The sequence below is a fragment of the Anneissia japonica genome, unplaced genomic scaffold (assembly GCF_011630105.1).
Source record: "Anneissia japonica isolate Jap-2015-1 unplaced genomic scaffold, ASM1163010v1 scaffold1709_len327053_cov138, whole genome shotgun sequence".
NCBI lineage: Eukaryota > Metazoa > Echinodermata > Crinoidea > Comatulida > Comatulidae > Anneissia > Anneissia japonica.
The window spans coordinates 257359-276182 of record NW_022723599.1 but is presented as its reverse complement, the minus strand read 5'-3'; the positions used below and the strand labels follow the sequence as shown (position 1 = coordinate 276182).

The window sequence follows — 18824 nt, the reverse complement described above, 5'->3', positions numbered from 1 at the left end:
GATTTATTTATTATATTGATTGTGGAGGATTATCTATACTTAAGTAGCTTGTAGCGGTAGTGTTTGTCAAATGGATTTTCAAAAATTGTTGAAGTTAGCATCGAAAAATCAGAAAAATGCAGAAAAAGAGGTTTGTTATACTAACTAAGGCCTACGCTAGGCCTAAAACTAAGCGTGTCGTATACTGTTGTCCTAGGCCGAGGCCGCCTAGCCTAGGCCTACAGGAATAATAGTAGCCTAGCTAGCCTGCCGGCTAGACAAGGCTTGGTCGTTGGCTTGTCTTGGCCTAGCTTACTTCACATTCAGGAAATTTTATTCTAAAAATTGGCATTGTTTTGTATAGTTTTTTTCCACCTTTTTCCCCCAGTTTTTATAATTAATCAAAAATCTGTATCTAAATCACTCCAAAGATTTTCATCAAATAGCCTATACTTTTTGGTATTTAAAAAAATCAGTTGTACAAAATATCAATATTTGTTTTGCTTTAAGTTTTGCAACCTATAAATCAGAACCAAATGAATGAATGTATATTCATGTTGTTTATCATAATTTTCTATAATAACTGTAATGTTTAAGTTTAGGGCTTTCTAAAAGAAGACAAGTTAAATCTGATTTTTGAGGCCTAAAAATGATTTAATTTAATTTTATAGGATATAAAAAAAACACAAAATTTAATATTTCCGAGGTCCACTATCACGTAGATATGGCATTAAGGATATATTAATACTGAGTTATGAATAAAGAATACACCTGTTTAATGTGTAGGCCTATGCATGGTGAGATATGTGTATAATCATGTTTTAAAGTTTTTATCTGTATGTACTTGCATAAGGTGAGCCTATAAAATAGCAGCTAATGATCGAAAAACAGGGGGTTGTCTTACAGTATACGCACAACATACAAATTTTAGATTGTTTAAAATCATTTCCGTTGTTTGTGCAGTTCGTCCGTAACATGCAAATTTACTTCTGCAATAAAACCACACAATGTTTACTGTGAATGAACGGAATTTAAAATAAGCGGAAAGAATATTTTTATGAACATTTAAAACTTAATATAATGGTATTATTTGGAAGATTAGCCTTGCATTTCACTCCATTTTAGCCAGCTAAATCAAGTATCAATATCATTTTATTAAAAGCAAAAAAAAGTAGGAATTCCGACAAGAAAACATTAGGGGTGGGGGGGGGAAGTAGAGTCGTCTTATATGCCCAACATACAAAATTTGTATAAAAATTTTATCAAACTCAGGGGTCATCGTCTTATACGAGGGTAGTCTTATACGTGGGTCGTCTTATACACGAATATATACGATACTGTATTGACACAGCCAAGAATGCTGATGTCTATTTCGTGAATACTTACCTGGATAAACCGACTAGTTGCCATTGTTCCCAGATGGAACACCCCTTCGAAATAAATGGAACAGTCCGACCCAGGGTACCACGTACGAACCGTCTCCCTAACAAACGTCCTCATTGATTTGTGTATTTAATATTGTATCAGTACTCCAATTACCTGTAATTGTAAAGCTGTTAATTAAAAAGTTGTGCTACTATGGATTCTTTACTACACTCTTGATATATTTTCTTCAATGTCCTTTAGCATCTGAAAAGAAAAAAACAGCACAATTGAAGCAAAAAGATGAAAAAAGTAAAAAAGAAGAAAGGAAAACAAGAGAAGCAGAAAAATCAAAAGAGAAATTGATATCCAAAACAGATAAGAAGAAGAAAACATTGAACGTAAATGACTACAAATCTAAAGACCATGAGAACAAGCATAAACATTTTATGAATATAATTGATAAAGGTGCGGACAGAAAAAAGGAAAGAACAGAATGTGAACGACCAATTAGACCAGAGACATCCAAGAAGAAACCTATCAAGCAACCTATGAATTTTAAAGAACTTATGGATTTAGCTAAAAGAAAACAAAATGGTGAAGTTATTATTGACAAGACCACTGCAAAATCGGAGAATGTGGATGTCAAAAAGCAGACAAGCTCAGTTAATTCCTCTTCAAAGAAAAATACTAATTTTGACACACAAAAACATGAATTTGGGAAAAAAGTCAAGAAAGTTTCTGATTCGAAAATTTCACATGAATTGGGAAACAAAGTCAAGAAAGTTTCTGATTCAAAAATTCCACATGATTCAGCCAAAGTTAAATTAAAAAATGGACACACTAAAGTATTAGAATCACAAGAAAAAGGAAAGGTTGTCAAAGGTAGGCCTATTAATATTAATATGAACACTAGTAAGGTGCCGGATACCAAGGGAAATGATCTATCTTCTGGAAAAGCTAGTGGGCTGAAGAAGTCTTCAGTTGGTCCTGCAATCAAAGATAAAGCAAAGTCTATACATCCAGGCTCAGGTCAGACAAAGCCTAAGCTTCCACCGCAACAAAGAAGTCAAGTTAGCAGGGTACCTATGAAACGTACAGGTATAGTACAGCTCTTTAATCTTTGTAGCAAATTAGGAACAAGATTAAATATTTTATTTAACAATTTAGAATGTAAATAGGCCATAAGGAAAACCAAATTACTTTTGAACCCCTATTAAGGGGAGACGTGGCCGAAGTGTTCGAAGATATAATTTCCTTAAATTGTAATATAATTTACTATAAAATAATATTAATTTATTCAAATCAAACAGTACTGTAAGTGTTCTTGCCAATTGTATGGAAATGATTCTCTAAACTCTATATGAGACTATGGAATGAATGATTTGTACCATAATTTAGATTAAAATGACTGTCTTTGGAAATCATGATTAAAACTGATTAATAGTTCCTAGGCTAAGTTTAAAATTGTTAAGCTACTGTAAAGGTAGAGTAGGAGAATAACCCATAACTTGCAGCGTCATTGTGCTGAATTGCATATATGCATGGTCCGTGACTACCTAGCAGCCGTAAAGAGGCGCTTCATTCATGGTAGATACATGTTCACATCATTCCACAATGACAGAAGCTGAGATGAACTATAACATCCGGGTAACCCCCCCCTCCCTACTGTACTCTTCCGAAAGATGTAATGGGTTCTTTAAAGTGGACACAAGCCAGATGTAATACACTGGACCTCCATTTTAAGTCCTTATCCAAGAAGACTTGGTTCTTCCAACTGAACCATGGGCGAGGAGCAGCTCGAACCAGCGCTGATGTTAGATGGGCATTGGTTGGGCACTGTTAATATCATTTATCTATTTATTTACATTGTCTTTATCTTGCTGCTGTTTACCGTAGAATATGTGTGTGTGTGTGTGTGTGTTTAAGTACCATGCAATGCTACAAAAATATCAGTACCAATGTAAATAATTTTTGAAGTCATACTAAAATATTTGTGTTCAATTATTTATCACCTAATTGGTTTCTTCTTGTTTAGCACTGCCACCAAAAATGAACTCAAAATGTAAACAATTGTGTTTCCTTGTTTATCACTTTTGGTTGATTCTTGTTTAATAGCACCGCCACCAAAAATGAAGGCAACACATAAACATTTGTGTTTCATTGTTTATCACTTAATTGGTTTTTTTTCCTGGTTTATCACTGCTACTACTAACAAAGTTAAGGCATATCGTAAATATGTGTGTTCTACTGCTTATCACATAATTGGTTTTTCTTCTTGGTGTAGCACCGCCGCCAAAATTAAAAGCAAAACGTGGAAGACTTTGTAGTGAGGATGAGGAGGACGAAGATGACGATTTCATTGATGACACTGGAGAAGATGTTGATGTGTCAAAATACATCCGACAGATCTTTGGCTATGATAAGCGCAAGTATGTTCAGTTTATATCGCTTTCTCTCTCTCTCTCTCTCTCTCTCTAAGTGCCATCTATTTTGACTTTATCAATTATGTTTCTACCACAAACTTGTTTCCAGCCTTCTCCATCAGAATCAGTCCCGGGTCTTCTATTCCTCCTCCTTTCTCTTACCATTTATGAAGACTGTCCATCCAGAGCAGTGGCTCTGTGCAGTTTATATCTCTCACTTTCTAGGTTGACTTAGGAGATCCAGTTTTCCACAACCCTATGTTTCTAGCCTTCTCCATCAGCACCACTTTCTGGTTTTCTACTCTTCTAAAAATTTATAAAGACAATCCATCCAGAGCAGTGGTGTAACAGAGCAATGACCTCTCACTGGCTAAATCCAGGGCCCTAGACCTTAATGGGTCAATGAAATTCTGCAGTATTGCTTTTTTTTACCTCAAATCAGCCATTTTTAGGTAGGCCAAATGTGTAAAATCATCAAAATACACCCTTAAAACATCTAAATCGCCAAAGTAGGTGGGGATTTTTTTGTGTACCACAGTGGGCTTTAACCGGACACAGTCCCTATGATAGTAGGCCCTGATGCCTTGTCTAGGCCCTCATTGCTACACCACTGATCCAGAGTATTTAACTTCTTCCTCTACTCTTCTTCCCTCAACCATTTCCTGTCACTGCAAGATTCTCCAGTCATCCTTTTCATAAACAATAAAATTGAAAATAATACGGTTGAGGGAGAAATACATGTTCCACCAACATTGCTCTTCTCTTGCAATTTAATACTGTCAAAGTGAAACAAGAAATACTGTTTGTAATACTGTTACATTCATCACACAAGGTCTGTTACAGACTAATAATTATATATTTTAATAAATTATATATTTCATAATGTATTAAATATTTTAAAATATTTTTTACTTGAAGCCAGTTGAATTACTTGATCATATGTGTGCTTGTGCTTGAGTTTGTTTGTGTATTTGTAAATTTACATTTTTATATAGGCCTAAATTTTATAAAAGTATTACCATGTTTATTATTTACGCAAAATGTTTGATAAAAATGTGAAGACCATTGATAGATGACTACAGAGTCTAGGAATGGACTTTTAGAGGTCTGTTGAAATTGCCTAATGTTGCAACTAATTTGTACACCACTCTCATGTCTTTATGTTCATTTTATTTTTATCTTTCTACTCCTTATTAAGCTATGGATATGAAAGTGAATACGCTTTGAATAATATGGAAGCCAGCTACACCCAAATAATGAAGGAAGAGGCACGAAGGTACTATTTGATAGTGGTTTTGTTTTTGATCATTAGCGATTTTATTTATAGACCATTTTATCGGGTTTATTTTGAACGCCGCCAATGTCCACAACTCACTGGGGACTTCCAGTGGCCTAGTCTAGACTGAGCAGCTAGCTAGTGTCAAGTAGAGTGTGTCGCACATACTGGTAACTACGTAGCTCAAAGTGCGTAGGCCTCTGGAAGTCCCCCAGTGGTAGTTGCCAGGTTATCCAAAATTTTTGTTTCAAAATTTTTCGCGAAAATGGTCTATAGCTGAAGTCTTTGCTCTACATACATTTGGTGTACTACACTATTTTTATTTACGTTATCAATTGTTTCAGTACACGTCTAGGGATAACTGAAGATTTAGAAGACATGAGAAAGGAGAAAATGGATTTGGCAAGAAAGAAAGCCAAGTCCAAGAGGTGACAGGGGGTGTCGGCTTTCAAGAGACAGTAGGTAGCTTTAAGATGCACGACAACGATGAGATCTAGGCATAATGTTATCGCATAATTAAAGTCATCTGCGCAAACGTTGAGTTCTTTTCAACCTCAATTCTAGAACATTTGCCATATATCTACGTTGACCAGAGAATGCAGTGCGGTCACGAATGACTGAATTCGTCGTTATGCAATTGTAAGCTGTCTGTCGGTTCATCACAAGGTCTTCCTCTATTGTGCGTTTGCTTTAGTGGAGGTTTTTAACAATGTGTTTATTTACTTTACTTGAAACAAAAAAAAATACTTGTGCAAAATTTAGAGTATAAAGTAATATATAGGATATACTAAATATAGGTAAAAATAAAGCTTGAAAAAATATGTGTGCTTTTACAAAATGACGTCAACGTCATTAAAATTGTTCCATACAGATTGTAATGGATTGCACTATACTTGCCGCTGTGCTTCATTAGATATAATGTGTAAATGTTGGGTTACTAAAAAAGTCCTAATTGGATTGTATGAAAGATATAATTCTGAATATTAAATGTCCGTCAATACAAACTATATTGCGTTCACGTAGCCTAAAGCTATCAGGATACAGGTTTTCCAAAAAAAAAATTAAATTTTTGTTATTCATATGATCAGGCAAGACTTTGTTTATACAGTACCTTGTTAATTTCAGAATAAAATAAAAGTTTTTCTTTCAAGTTTTTTTTTTATTGTGCCGGCCGCCGCCTTGAAATCTTTTGAAATAACATATGTATGTTTTTTCCTAATTATTATTATTCCTAATTATATAAATTTTATTGTTGAATATAAATTCAATTAAATTCAATTCAACTTTTATTGTCAAACACAGTGAGAACATGGTTTGAAATTCTTCTTGTTTGTTCACAGTTAAAATGTAAGTTAAAACAAGACACAAAAGATAAAGTCACAGAGGAAACAGCAAAAATTTAAAAACAATAAAAGTCTGCTAAAAGGTTAAAATAAAGAGTGTAATACTACAATCTTGACATTCAACATTAAACTTCTATTTTTATTTTCTCCTCCATTTATCCATTTTATAAATAAGGAAACAAAATTTTATTTTTATTTTTTTCCACCCTCCTTTGGTGATCTTCCAAAAAATAAGTTTGTGAAACAAGGTATAAAAAGTCTTGCCTAACAAGGATAGGATGTCGTAGCTACAAAAAACAACTACCATATTGTTCTTCTAATGATAGCAAGGATAGAATGTCACTGTTAAAAAAAATACTTTGGTTTTTTTTTTTTGATTTTTTTTGTTTTTTTGTTTTTTTCTTTATCAGTTTATATGACTAGAGTGTTCCTCTATGCCTAGATCTACTATGTGTAGACTGCTATTATGTGCTCACATTATTCTAGTGGAGAACATGTGACGAAACCTTACAAGTATCTAACTTATTGTTCTTTTGTGTTTTTTATTGCAGTTATACATAAATCTTGTGTCCAAGCGGTTAATGCAGGGTCACATTTATTCTTTAAGACCCCCCTCTTTTATGGTTTGGTTGGTAAATAATAATAATCATAATAATAATAATGATATAGAACGTATATGAAGCGTTCTTACCAAGTGTACTCGATTAGGAACTATAAACCATAGGCCTACCCTACAGGAAATATATGTCCACTTTAAACAACCCAGGACATTCTTCTCACAAACAGGAAGTTACCGAATGTTCTAATCCAGCCTAGGCTTTGGACTGCACGTGTGCACAGGAATTAGTACCTTTGAGGAGTAGAACATTGTAGAATTGATTTTGTCCCAGTTCCTATAACCGACAAGGAAAATTGGTGCTATATAGTAAATGTAACATTTAACATACAACATTTTATAATGTATCAGCTAAAATTTGACCTACATTATGGAACAGTAGGTTAGAATTTTTTTTAAATACAATATAATGTCAGTGGTGTATCTAGGGGGTGCGTGGGGGGTGGGGATGCACACCCCTCCAAAAATTACTTGAAGCCCCCCCCCCCCCGAAAAAAATAATGGTAAAGTAGTTAAAAATCACCTAAAATCACCTTATTTTGTCAATTAACGCCACTCAACTGATCATGGAGCCCCTCCCCCCTTTCACCTTCGCGCCCTCCATCAGCACCCACATTTCAAGACTTCTAGATACGCCACTGAATGAAGTTACCTAAATTAATGATGTAGTTTTTTAAAGCACATTAGGCCAAAATTATACAAAATTGAGCATCAACACATGCTCTTTCTTTTTATTAGTTTTAGTTTTTATGTTGTATATTTTTTTGCTAACAGTTGCTAACAGTTTCAACAGTGTACATGGATGAAGGCATCATTTTTTAAACAGTGTGCAATTAAGATATTTATTTTCTTAAACTCATTTCAAGAACTCATTTCAATCAATGATTTTTTCGATTTTTAAACCTTTTAACTTTTTACATTCATTTATTGTTGAAATTCATCTTATTAAAAGCATTTGATTTAATCTATGTATGGTTTATTGACTGGTTTTTATCGGTAATCAACAACATTGTTCCTGCATGCAGGAATTTTATATCCTCGGAATAACAAAAGAAGCATGATGATTAAAAGTATTAACTGAAAGGGGGGAAACACAGTCAGCTGCATCTATAGCATACGAATTCATTTTCTAACTTTACTTTAATTTAACATAGGCAAAACCAAAAAGTGGAGAACCCCACAATCAACAGAAGAACTGACTCCCGAAACAATATCAAATTGTATCTATTAAAGGAGGTTACTACAATTTGAGCGAGATGTTTTTTTGTTTTTTTTTAAATGTTTTTAGGCAAGAACAAATTTACTAAGCTTTGGGACAAACAATTAGATTAATATGGCCTTATAATCAGATACAGGGGCAGGTCCAGAGATATCTAAAAGGGGATGGGGGCCGAAAGTTGGACCGATTAAGACAACATTATCCTAGGGGGTCCTGGAAAAAATGTTAGTGGGGTGGGTCATCTTCCCCCCCCCCCCAAAATCTGCCCCTGAGATAAATGTGTTTCTAATATAAAAAGTGAACTCCATCTACCAACACTTTATATAACCAAAATGTTTAATATTATTATTCTCTGATTGATTGAATAAAGTTTTCTGTGAATATAAAAAAAATATCATATTTTGGCACCATTGCTGTTTAACCAGTTGACAAAAACATCAACTCACTGTGGAAGACAATGCTTAGTTAAAAAAGATCAATTGTTACCAACTTAAATGAGACTAGTGCACAGATTGAAGCAGTTCTTATTTTGCTGTTCACAGATAGTTTGAGCACTGTAAAATTACTCAGTCAATTTAGGTATCTAGTCAAAGAAAATATGTTTTATGCATACAATATTAACTTTAAATTAAAGCCTGATTATTGGTACCGTAGTGTACATTATATTGAGTTGAAAATCTTGGAGTTTTTATAGGTTACAAAAATGGTGTTTGTCAAAAAAAACAAAACTGAGACACAGATTGTGAATCTGTCTCTTATACACATCTAGATGTGTATAAGAGACAGGTCTAGACTAGTCCTCTCTCTAGGGGCTGTCTCTTATACACATCTAGCCTCCTGTTTCCCGCTTCCACACACCGTTGGTATGACGATAATAAATAATCAAGAACACTTTGGGCCCGGCTATACTAATCCGTAACTCTCCCTGTGAACAATATCACGATTGTTTTAATTCCTGGACCATACCGAGGCTCTAGTCCGCCCCTTGGATTTGACCCATCGGACATGTCGCGCCCTGTCGGCACTGAGTTTCTTGAGCCACCGTTGGACTCATACTTGTAAGTCACAGATACTATAAATCATTATATATACAGTATATGATTTTTAAAGTTGCCAGGAGAATTTCATTAGCCTACTTCAAAAAAGGTAGCATGAGAGCCAGGGGAGCTATTTAGTATTTTATAATTACTACAGGCCTACAAATTATTATTAATGATTTATAATTATATAATTTTATAATTAAAATGGTTATTCTGCATTATTAAAATATTTGTACTGCTGTTTTGTTGGTTTATTATTTATATCAATTTTTATTTAATTACATACAGTAATATTTTTAATTTTTAATTGAAATAATGAGCTATAATAAAGTGTTACTTTAATAATTAAAAATAAATAATTAAAATTAGAATTATAAACGAATATTTATTTTAATATTTAAATTTGAATAAAATATTCCTAAGCATGAAAATGATTACATATGTTTTTTTGATAAATTTTATAGCCTTTCATTTCATTTATTTATGAATGCAAACACAAATAAATAAAACTGTAAATAAATACGTACAAAGCCATCACGTAAGCCCGGGAATCCAATAGTAAACATGTACTCCTTCCAGGGAAATTCCAACAAACAAGATGGAAACTAAAAATTACGAATAGTCTAAAACCTGGTTATGATGTTTGATATTTCTTTTTTTTTTCCGTTTTGTTTTCGTTTTTATTTTCTTCTTCTTTTTTATATTGATTTTTATTGCTTTACAAATTTTAAGGCCATTGTATTTTATAGTTTTAATTATTGCTATTTTTTCCCTTTGAATATTTCACTTTTAATGATTAAATGATGGTTTTAAAATATTTAATACTTCACTTCTTCCTTAGGCTCAGCTGATAGGCGAGGATATGATCATTGAAAATAATTTGATTACTAATAAATTAATATGATGGATTAAACGAGTCCCGGAAAGACGTACAGCGCACAATAGTCAAATATATTATAGTACATTCTTTGAAATTGAAAGATAATCGGAAGAGTAAAACGTATTACTGTAAAAACTAATTTTAGAAATTGCCAAGCACCGATCGAAGAGAAATCAGTGAGAGTTTGTGACGTTGCATCTAAAGTTTCCCACAATGCAATGTTTTTGAAAATAGGCGCGTCAAGATGGCGGACACGTCGCTTGAACGTAAGATACCCTATTTTTTTTTATTCAATTTATTTTTTGTACATTTCAAACATTTATCAACTATGAATTATTCTATATTTATCTTCACATTTATATAATTTTGTTTAGTGAAAAGATTTGCTATTCCAACAGTTGGAAAGTGTTGTTTTAAGTACTAATTCCCCTCCGTCAGCTAGGCTAGGCCTAAGATAAGGACTGTCTAGGCCTATGTACTGACTGGTACTGCTGTAGTAGTAGTAGTAGTAGGCCAGGCCTAATCTAGCAGTGGTTGGCTGGCGGCCTACGCCCTCTCTCATTCCCTAAAAGGTCAACATAGGGCCTAGCCTATGTAAGCACATACGCCTGACTATAAAAACGGATGAGGTGTCATTTTGACGACTAAATATTTTGTGTCTGTTTTTTTTTTTTGTTTTTTTTTTTCGTAGGCCTAGGCCTATGTGGGTCTAGACTAGTCCTCTCTCTAGGGGAGGCCCTGGTACAGTGGTAGAGTAGCCTAATGCCCTATATACCTAGGCCAGCCAAGACCACTACTAGTACCTGGCACTCTATCTTTTGTAGTAAAGATAAAATTTTGTTTTCTTATTTAGCAAATAGGTTTGCCAAAACCAAAATAGAAAATAAAAATAAAATTTTATTGGTGATGAATGTAGAATAAGATGGATAGGCCTAAATGCTTCAAATTTATATAATTAGGAAAAAATATACATATCTTATCTTTGGCGATTTCAAGTCAGCGGAGGGCGTTTAAATAAAAATAAAGAAAAACTTTTATTTTTTTCTGAAATTTCCACTTTTTTCGTGGGGGCGGGTGCGCTGCTTGGCCCAAAATAAAATTTTATTTTTATTTGACATCATCAATATTTGCAGTCGGCGGGTTCGCTAAACAAGGTATAAAAATGTCTTGCCTTAGCCTTGGAGTGCGAGGGGGATATATTATTGGTCACTCCTTGGCCCAACTTTTACCATCAACATAATCAAAAATAATCATATGCTGTCCTGAAAAATGTTATATTTGTTGTACATACTGTAGACTCGGCAGAGGCTTTGATGAGTCTACGAAGTGCAGGCAAGGGTAAGCCCACCTCTTCACCTCAAACTCAGGAGGACAGTCCACGCAGGGTAAGTATAATAAATCAGATTAGGCCTATCAAAAATGTTTGGAAAATAAACTTTGGGGGTTTTTTCCAATGCATTTAACTATTACTAAATTTTTATTTTAATTCATTAAATTTACTTTTTTTAAATGTATAAATATACACTATACATTTCAAACATATAAGGAAACAGAAGTAAACTGCATGAATGAATATATAAAGATAAATTAGAGGAAAGAAAGCAAGATAAGAAAATATAGAAACAAAACACAAAGAGAAGGTTAAAGCACTGTAGAAGCGTGCGGTGCAGCGTGTAAGGCATTGGAAGGTCGGGGGCTTGAGACTGATGCTCGTCACACTGCTTGTGTTCATGGGCAAACACTTTACCTGAATTTGCCTCTCTTCACCTAGGAGTATATATATATATATAGGTACCTGGTAGGAGGTGAATGATTCGGAATGAAATTAAATATTGCTGATTACTCGCATGACTAGGAATACTCCCTGGAGGAGGGGAGAAGGTTGCACAGTGTGTATGATTGATCCTGTTTCCTGTATGGAAAAAAAGCCCCTTGAGTTTTCTGGATCATATGTGCGCTATATAAATCCTAATGGATTTTAATAAACAGAAAATAATATGAGCCATGCAATTTTATTGGTGAGGAGTCTGAGGAGGATGATAGGAGGGGAATGTCAGTACTAGTAATAATTAAACTCTCATTATCAGGAACATGTAATAATCATGTGATTAGGCCGTATTAATTTACTGTAATTGTTTGTCTCGAAGCACTCCTGTCTCTAAAATCCTAGTGCAGATTGTGGTTTTGTTTTGTTTTTTTTTTTCTTATATGTTTTAATAAAAATATATATATTTTTTATATATATATATATATTTTATATATATATATATATTTTCCTTATATGTTTTAATAAAAATATATATATTTTTTAATTTATATTCGTTACCAGGCTCTCTTCAGTTAAGAATTATAATAGTGTGTCAACACACCACATGTTATCTATTAAAGGAGGTTACTACAATTTGAGCGAGATGTTTTTTTGTTTTTTTTTAAATGTTTTTAGGCAAGAACAAATTTACTAAGCTTTGGGACAAACAATTAGATTAATATGGCCTTATAATCAGATACAGGGGCAGGTCCAGAGATATCTAAAAGGGGATGGGGGCCGAAAGTTGGACCGATTAAGACAACATTATCCTAGGGGGTCCTGGAAAAAATGTTAGTGGGGTGGGTCATCTTCCCCCCCCCCCCAAAATCTGCCCCTGAGATAAATGTGTTTCTAATATAAAAAGTGAACTCCATCTACCAACACTTTATATAACCAAAATGTTTAATATTATTATTCTCTGATTGATTGAATAAAGTTTTCTGTGAATATAAAAAAAATATCATATTTTGGCACCATTGCTGTTTAACCAGTTGACAAAAACATCAACTCACTGTGGAAGACAATGCTTAGTTAAAAAAGATCAATTGTTACCAACTTAAATGAGACTAGTGCACAGATTGAAGCAGTTCTTATTTTGCTGTTCACAGATAGTTTGAGCACTGTAAAATTACTCAGTCAATTTAGGTATCTAGTCAAAGAAAATATGTTTTATGCATACAATATTAACTTTAAATTAAAGCCTGATTATTGGTACCGTAGTGTACATTATATTGAGTTGAAAATCTTGGAGTTTTTATAGGTTACAAAAATGGTGTTTGTCAAAAAAAACAAAACTGAGACACAGATTGTGAATAGAAAAGTGAGTTGTTCGACATATATTTTTTTTCCTCTGGAGCCTGGTTAATTTAAAGATTTTTCAATAGCTTTTTTCAACTTAAAAAATTGTGTTCAATAGATAATTAAAAGCTATACTGTCATTTTTTCCTTCTAGCCACCACGCATTAGAAAGAGAAACAGGCTTATCTTTGAGGACTATGAAGACACATCATCCATTTCTTTGCGTTCATCTCCCAGTAAGAGGACGAAGGTCACACCTATTAAAGTTGTGACACCAAAAGTGAGAGTAAGTCAATACTTTTTATTTTTAAGTTTGTAAATATTTTAATTCATTTTTACATTTATGTTAATTGTTAACTGTTCAAACATGAATTTTTAATTTACATGCAAATTCAAGCCATATAATACAGGTAATAATCATGATATCATAGTAAAAAGTTTAAATGAAATTATGATTGTTAATTCTGGGTAAAAATAATCATCAGTAACTTTGTTATAATAATAAAAAATAATTTATTTCATTTTATACAAACCATCTAAAACAGTGTTAACATGAACTCATGTATATCAAAGAACAATGGAAACAAACAAATGCATTGCATACTGTGCAATGTAATGTAATGTATATAAATTTTCTGCAGTCTCAGAGCGGTGTACGTTAACATCTCCCATTTACAAACTCTCAATTTTACAAACCGAATTTGGGGGGATGACTTCATTACGAACAATCGTTTTTAACTACAAAAACACTTTAAAATGTATATAAAAGTCTTCCAAAATAATTTATATTGTTACATTAGCTGAGAGAGAAAACATTCAAACCAATAAAGTGATATATTGTATTTGAGTGCATGCTTGTTCGGGCATATTGTACAGTAAATCTCACTTTTTGATCATTGGGGGCACTATTCACATTGATTGGCGATCTTTATGAAAAGAATAATAAGACTTTTTGTGTGGTAAAGAATACAAAATTGCTTGACAACCAATACGCGCTCGTTTTGACGCGCTACTGTGATTTCACGAACTAACACAATCTACTTTGATTGTGTTAGTTCGTGATGTGAGTGACGATATATTTACCAAAAAGGAAATTAACATCAGTCACCAAAGGCTTCTGCATTTTCACCTTTTCCTCTGGAAACAACTTTCCACCATCATCCATTACACTCCAACTCTTTCTCAATTCAAATCTCCTCTTTAAACTCACCTTTTTCCATAGTTCATACTTTTTATTAAGTGCTGTGAGACTCAGGTAAAGAGCGTTATTTAAATGCTTATATATTATTGTTGTATTATTATTATTGATAAAGAATTAAAATGTTATAAAAAGATGTGTTTTGAAAATTTTTTTTTAAATGTTGTGAGAAGGGAATTTTAAACTTCAAGAGGCAGGGAATTCCATAGCAATGGTGCAGCAACAGAAAATGCTCTATCACCATAAGATTTAAATCGGCTGCTGTACAGTAGATAGAGTGTGAAGAACAACTGTGTTGATGGTAGACCTGAGTAAACGGCTGAACCGACTTAACCTAACATGAACTAAATTTTGAATGTAAGGAGGAGCAATGCCAAAGAGAGATTTGTATGTAAAAATACAAGTTCTTTTTATTTTAAAATATATTGATAAACCTGTTTATGTTGGTTTGTTTGTTTGTTTTTTTTTCTAAAACATTCTAGCAAAAACCTGGTAATGTTTTAAGCACACCTGATAAGAGAGCTGCTCAGAATCTTGGTACTCGTTTAAAGAATCTCCTCAAGCTACCAAAAGCATACAAATGGTGTATATATGAATGGTTCTACTCCAATTTAGACAAGTAAGAGTTTTCTTCAGATAATAAAAGTAATAATAATTTGGGTTTCTGTAAATCAGTGCTTAGCACTTCCAACACTCCTTTTCTATTTGTTGGTACTGTACTTCATAAACAGACTTACAGTTTCTTATAATAGGGTCATTCCAAGCCAACTCAACAAATTTTCAGAAGATTTTTTACAGTGAACTTAAAAAAAATTGAAATATAATAGAATTGTGATTAAACTAGACGAAACAATTAAAAAAATTAAATGGTTAAATAGTTTGACCATCTGATAGAAGCCTAGCTAACTTTGACTTTGATTTTATGAAAATTGGAATGTTAAATATACAATGTACACATATATTTTATTTGTATCTATTTTAGATGATTATTTAGATATTATAAACATACTGTTTATTGTTATCGTATTTCCTTCTTTTATTATTGTTATTATCCTTTCGCTTTGTTAGAGCTTTGTTTGAAGGTGAAAATGACTTCTGTGTGTGTTTGAGGGAGTCGTTTCCTCAGCTGAAGACTAGGCGCTTGACACGGATAGAATGGATCACAATCCGTAGGCTGATGGGAAAGCCCAGGAGGTATATAAGCTATTATGAATTATTATGTTATGTACAATTATTACCTAATGTAATGTAGTTAGATTTATATCAGCGCTTTATACCGAAATGGTCTCAAAGCGCTCGAGGTGTGGACTAGCTCTTTCAGTAACTTGCTTTCGCCTAAAGGGTCCCTTCATGTCTGAGCTACCCAGTAAGCCAGTACCAGCTGCTCTCGTCTGTCCACAACATGGGCTGTATGGACCAGTACACCATATTAACCTCCTACACATCCCAAAAGATGTACTGGATTTTATTTAGTGCACACAAGCCAAATTGTGTACACTGGGCCTATGGTTTATAGTCCGTATCAAAGAAGACTTGTTAGACCACCAAAACCATAGGTGAGCGTGCTGTTCACACCAGCACCTATATTATGGCTATAGGTTGCGACACCCCTGCCTTAACTGCACGGCAATCCAACTTGCGAAAAATATAATAAACACTAGGCCTAATGAGGATGAATTACCTTTTTAATTCATTGTACTATAATTTATTACATGGTCCATTCATGTAAAATCTCTGTTCATGATTACAAAATTTCAAAATTATACCCATATATAAATTTATATTTTATTTAGTTATTTACTTTTAAATATTTTATTTTAATAATAATGATATACATAAATATAATGCTGGAGCCTCTATGCGCTTAACATAAACAAAAAAGAGAAAAAAAACGAAAGAAAAAAATGATTTTACACAATGCCCAGTCCTTCAGCACCTTCTTTTGGGTTTCATCAGTATCAACCCATTTCTTGATATGAGAAATAACCCTGCTGTTTAAAATTGTAGGTACTACACAATAAGGCAGAAACAAGGTGGTACTTTGCCCGAAAATAAAGTCCAGTGAATTCTACTCCTTTTCCAAGAACAATGATTAAGATTCTTGGAAGATCTTTCTATTATCCCCTTCTTCTATAATCTTCTGATACATATTGGTTCCAGTGAGATAAGCCATAAAATGACAGTTAAGACCTGCTTACACTATGATGATAACGATCAATGATAAAAAGCTAAAATTGTTCATATAGAAAATAAAATAAATAAGAGAAGGTTTAACACAAGGAAGATTCGATGACAATTTATCGTGTATATGATAAGAAACTAATTTCGCAAATGAAATGGTGTCATAATCATTTGAAAACAATGAAATCGTTTTTACTAATACAATTTTATCATTTTCCCATGATTATGACGTCATTTGATTTGTGAAAATATATTTTTATCGTATACATGATAAATCGTTATCAAATCGTGCTAGTAGTCTCATTTCTTTTAATTTCTATATGAACAATTGATTCTTTTTTAGCTTTTTATCATTGATCGTTATCGTCATAGTGTAAACAAGCCTTTACATTGTTTAGCAGATCACAGTATCTTTAATGTGTTTGTGTAATTAGATGCTCATCTGCATTTTTTGCTGAGGAGAGGGCAGCGTTGCAAACGAAGCGCCAGAAATTAAGATTATTACAACAGAGGAAAAGCCATGAGCTGGATCCAAGTGAGCTTAAAGACTTACCAGATGAGGTTCCTTCTCAACTAGTCATTGGCACCAAAGTAACAGGTAAAGTTCTAAATCCATTGATGATGTATAGGCAGCTTTCATTGACACAAAACAACAATCATTACATTAATCACCATAGTTTGTTTACGATTTAATTACAGTGCTCAAATGACTTTTAATAAAATAAACACAAATCACAACGTTGACTTGGTTTATTAAATGGAAGATATATAAAAATGAACAAATAATTTAGTTCATTAAAATACAGATACTGATCATCGTCCATATTAGACGTGCGTAAAATCAAGGTGACTTAAAATGCATGATTGAAGGTTCTACTATATATGAATTTAATTTTACCTAGGTGCAATAAAAGTGGCGCTGTGTATGCTAATGGTGGGAAAAATGGGTTTTGGTATTATCTTTACTTTGTTCTTTGTTGAAGTGGAATACGACTGAAATAAATGTGATTTTGATTTCTTGATTGATTGATTGATTGAGTGATTGATTGATGATATATTCGAGAATGTAATGACAATGATGAGATATATTTGTGTTTATTTACAGCTCGGCTCCGTTCGCCTGTAGATGGTTTATTCACTGGTCAAATTGATGCAGTGGATCCTACAAATGCAACATATAGAATAACATTTGACAGGCCTAGCCTTGGGATTCACACTATCCCAGATACTGAAGTACTAGTAAGTATGATTATAATTCCTTTTTTTTTATTTTGGTAATAAGTAAACAACAAATTTACATGTCATATAGTGATTATATAAAGTAGTCTGCTTCAGATGGTTTCATGTTACGACTGGGACTGTGCCTTCTTTAATGGGGAGGGGAAACTGACGTTTTGACTGAGATTGCTTTAGAGGGCCTAAAGTTTCGAATCAGATTGAGCCTGCAGAAAGCCTGACATTTTATTATTTTCTGTTGCTATCCTATGGTATAATTTACCTTTTGACAATTTTTTCAGTCTACACATTTAAAGCTAGGAATCCATTTGTCCATTTGCGATTGTGGCTCCATTTGTATTTCAGTGCGTTTTGATCGATATAATTGGTTTAAGAGAGAGTCATTCCGTTAGTGTGATTGTGTTGCTTCTCCGTAACTGCATGCGCTTAAATATTTTAATCGCTCCATGCGGTAATATCCACAAGCACGTACTCCATATTCAGGGATATCACCAGCTTTTTGAAGTGCCAGTCGGCGATCATTCCGCGTTTTCCCGGGGGTGGGGAGCCACCCCCGTTTTCCCGGGGGTGGGGGGTCGCCGTATTCGTGAAAGCTCTTAAAAACCAAAAGGCCTAAGTAAGTCGAGCAGGCCTAGGCCCAAGCCTAGCTGACGCGATTTTTTTTGGCTAGTTCCAGGTAGGCCTAGGCCAGGCCCAGGTCAGAATTTGAGGAATGCAACAAAACAGATGAAGATGAGACTTACTGTAGGCCTAATTAAATTCAATAGTTGACATGCTTTGTTTTAGATTAAAAAATAATAATGAACAAATCCCGGCGACAAAGCGTCGATCCGACCATATTGTTTGCCGTAACTTCACATGTTTGACGATTACCACGATGAATGTGTATGTCACTGATTCATGTGCACTCATTTATTTATTTTTTGTCCATTTACACACATTATATATCAATTATAATTAAA

At 33.5% G+C, this 18824-nt stretch overlaps 2 protein-coding genes across 2 annotated transcripts in view; both read left to right on the top strand.

Annotated features, from left to right (window-relative positions):
* The first annotated feature begins 1466 nt into the window (after positions 1-1466).
* On the top strand, positions 1467-7821 carry LOC117112297 (protein SPT2 homolog). Its single transcript, XM_033255364.1, has 4 exons — positions 1467-2442; positions 3629-3773; positions 4966-5043; positions 5388-7821. Exons 1-4 carry the CDS (start codon positions 1791-1793, stop codon positions 5473-5475), a joined length of 963 nt encoding a protein of 320 aa, XP_033111255.1. The 5' UTR covers positions 1467-1790; the 3' UTR covers positions 5476-7821.
* A 2519-nt stretch (positions 7822-10340) lies between these two features.
* Positions 10341-18824, top strand: part of LOC117112296 (protein lin-9 homolog) — a 27041-nt gene continuing 18557 nt past the window's right edge. Inside the window, exons 1-7 of the mRNA XM_033255363.1 lie at positions 10341-10407; positions 11438-11526; positions 13402-13533; positions 14928-15064; positions 15514-15639; positions 17061-17224; positions 17732-17865. Of these exons, the coding sequence (XP_033111254.1) occupies positions 10386-10407; positions 11438-11526; positions 13402-13533; positions 14928-15064; positions 15514-15639; positions 17061-17224; positions 17732-17865 (804 nt within the window). The 5' untranslated portion in view covers positions 10341-10385. The remainder of the gene's footprint in view (positions 10408-11437; positions 11527-13401; positions 13534-14927; positions 15065-15513; positions 15640-17060; positions 17225-17731; positions 17866-18824) is intronic.

What these genes read in the sequence shown, in the direction of transcription:
- LOC117112297 (XM_033255364.1), top strand. Translation starts at nt 1,791, where the DNA reads ATGAATATAATTGATAAAGGTGCGGACAGAAAAAAGGAAAGAACAGAA. An exon ending in TTTGGCTATGATAAGCGCAA is followed by an intron (nt 3,774 to 4,965) that starts GTATGTTCAGTT and finishes CTCCTTATTAAG; the next exon opens with CTATGGATATGAAAGTGAAT. An exon ending in ATGAAGGAAGAGGCACGAAG is followed by an intron (nt 5,044 to 5,387) that starts GTACTATTTGAT and finishes CAATTGTTTCAG; the next exon opens with TACACGTCTAGGGATAACTG.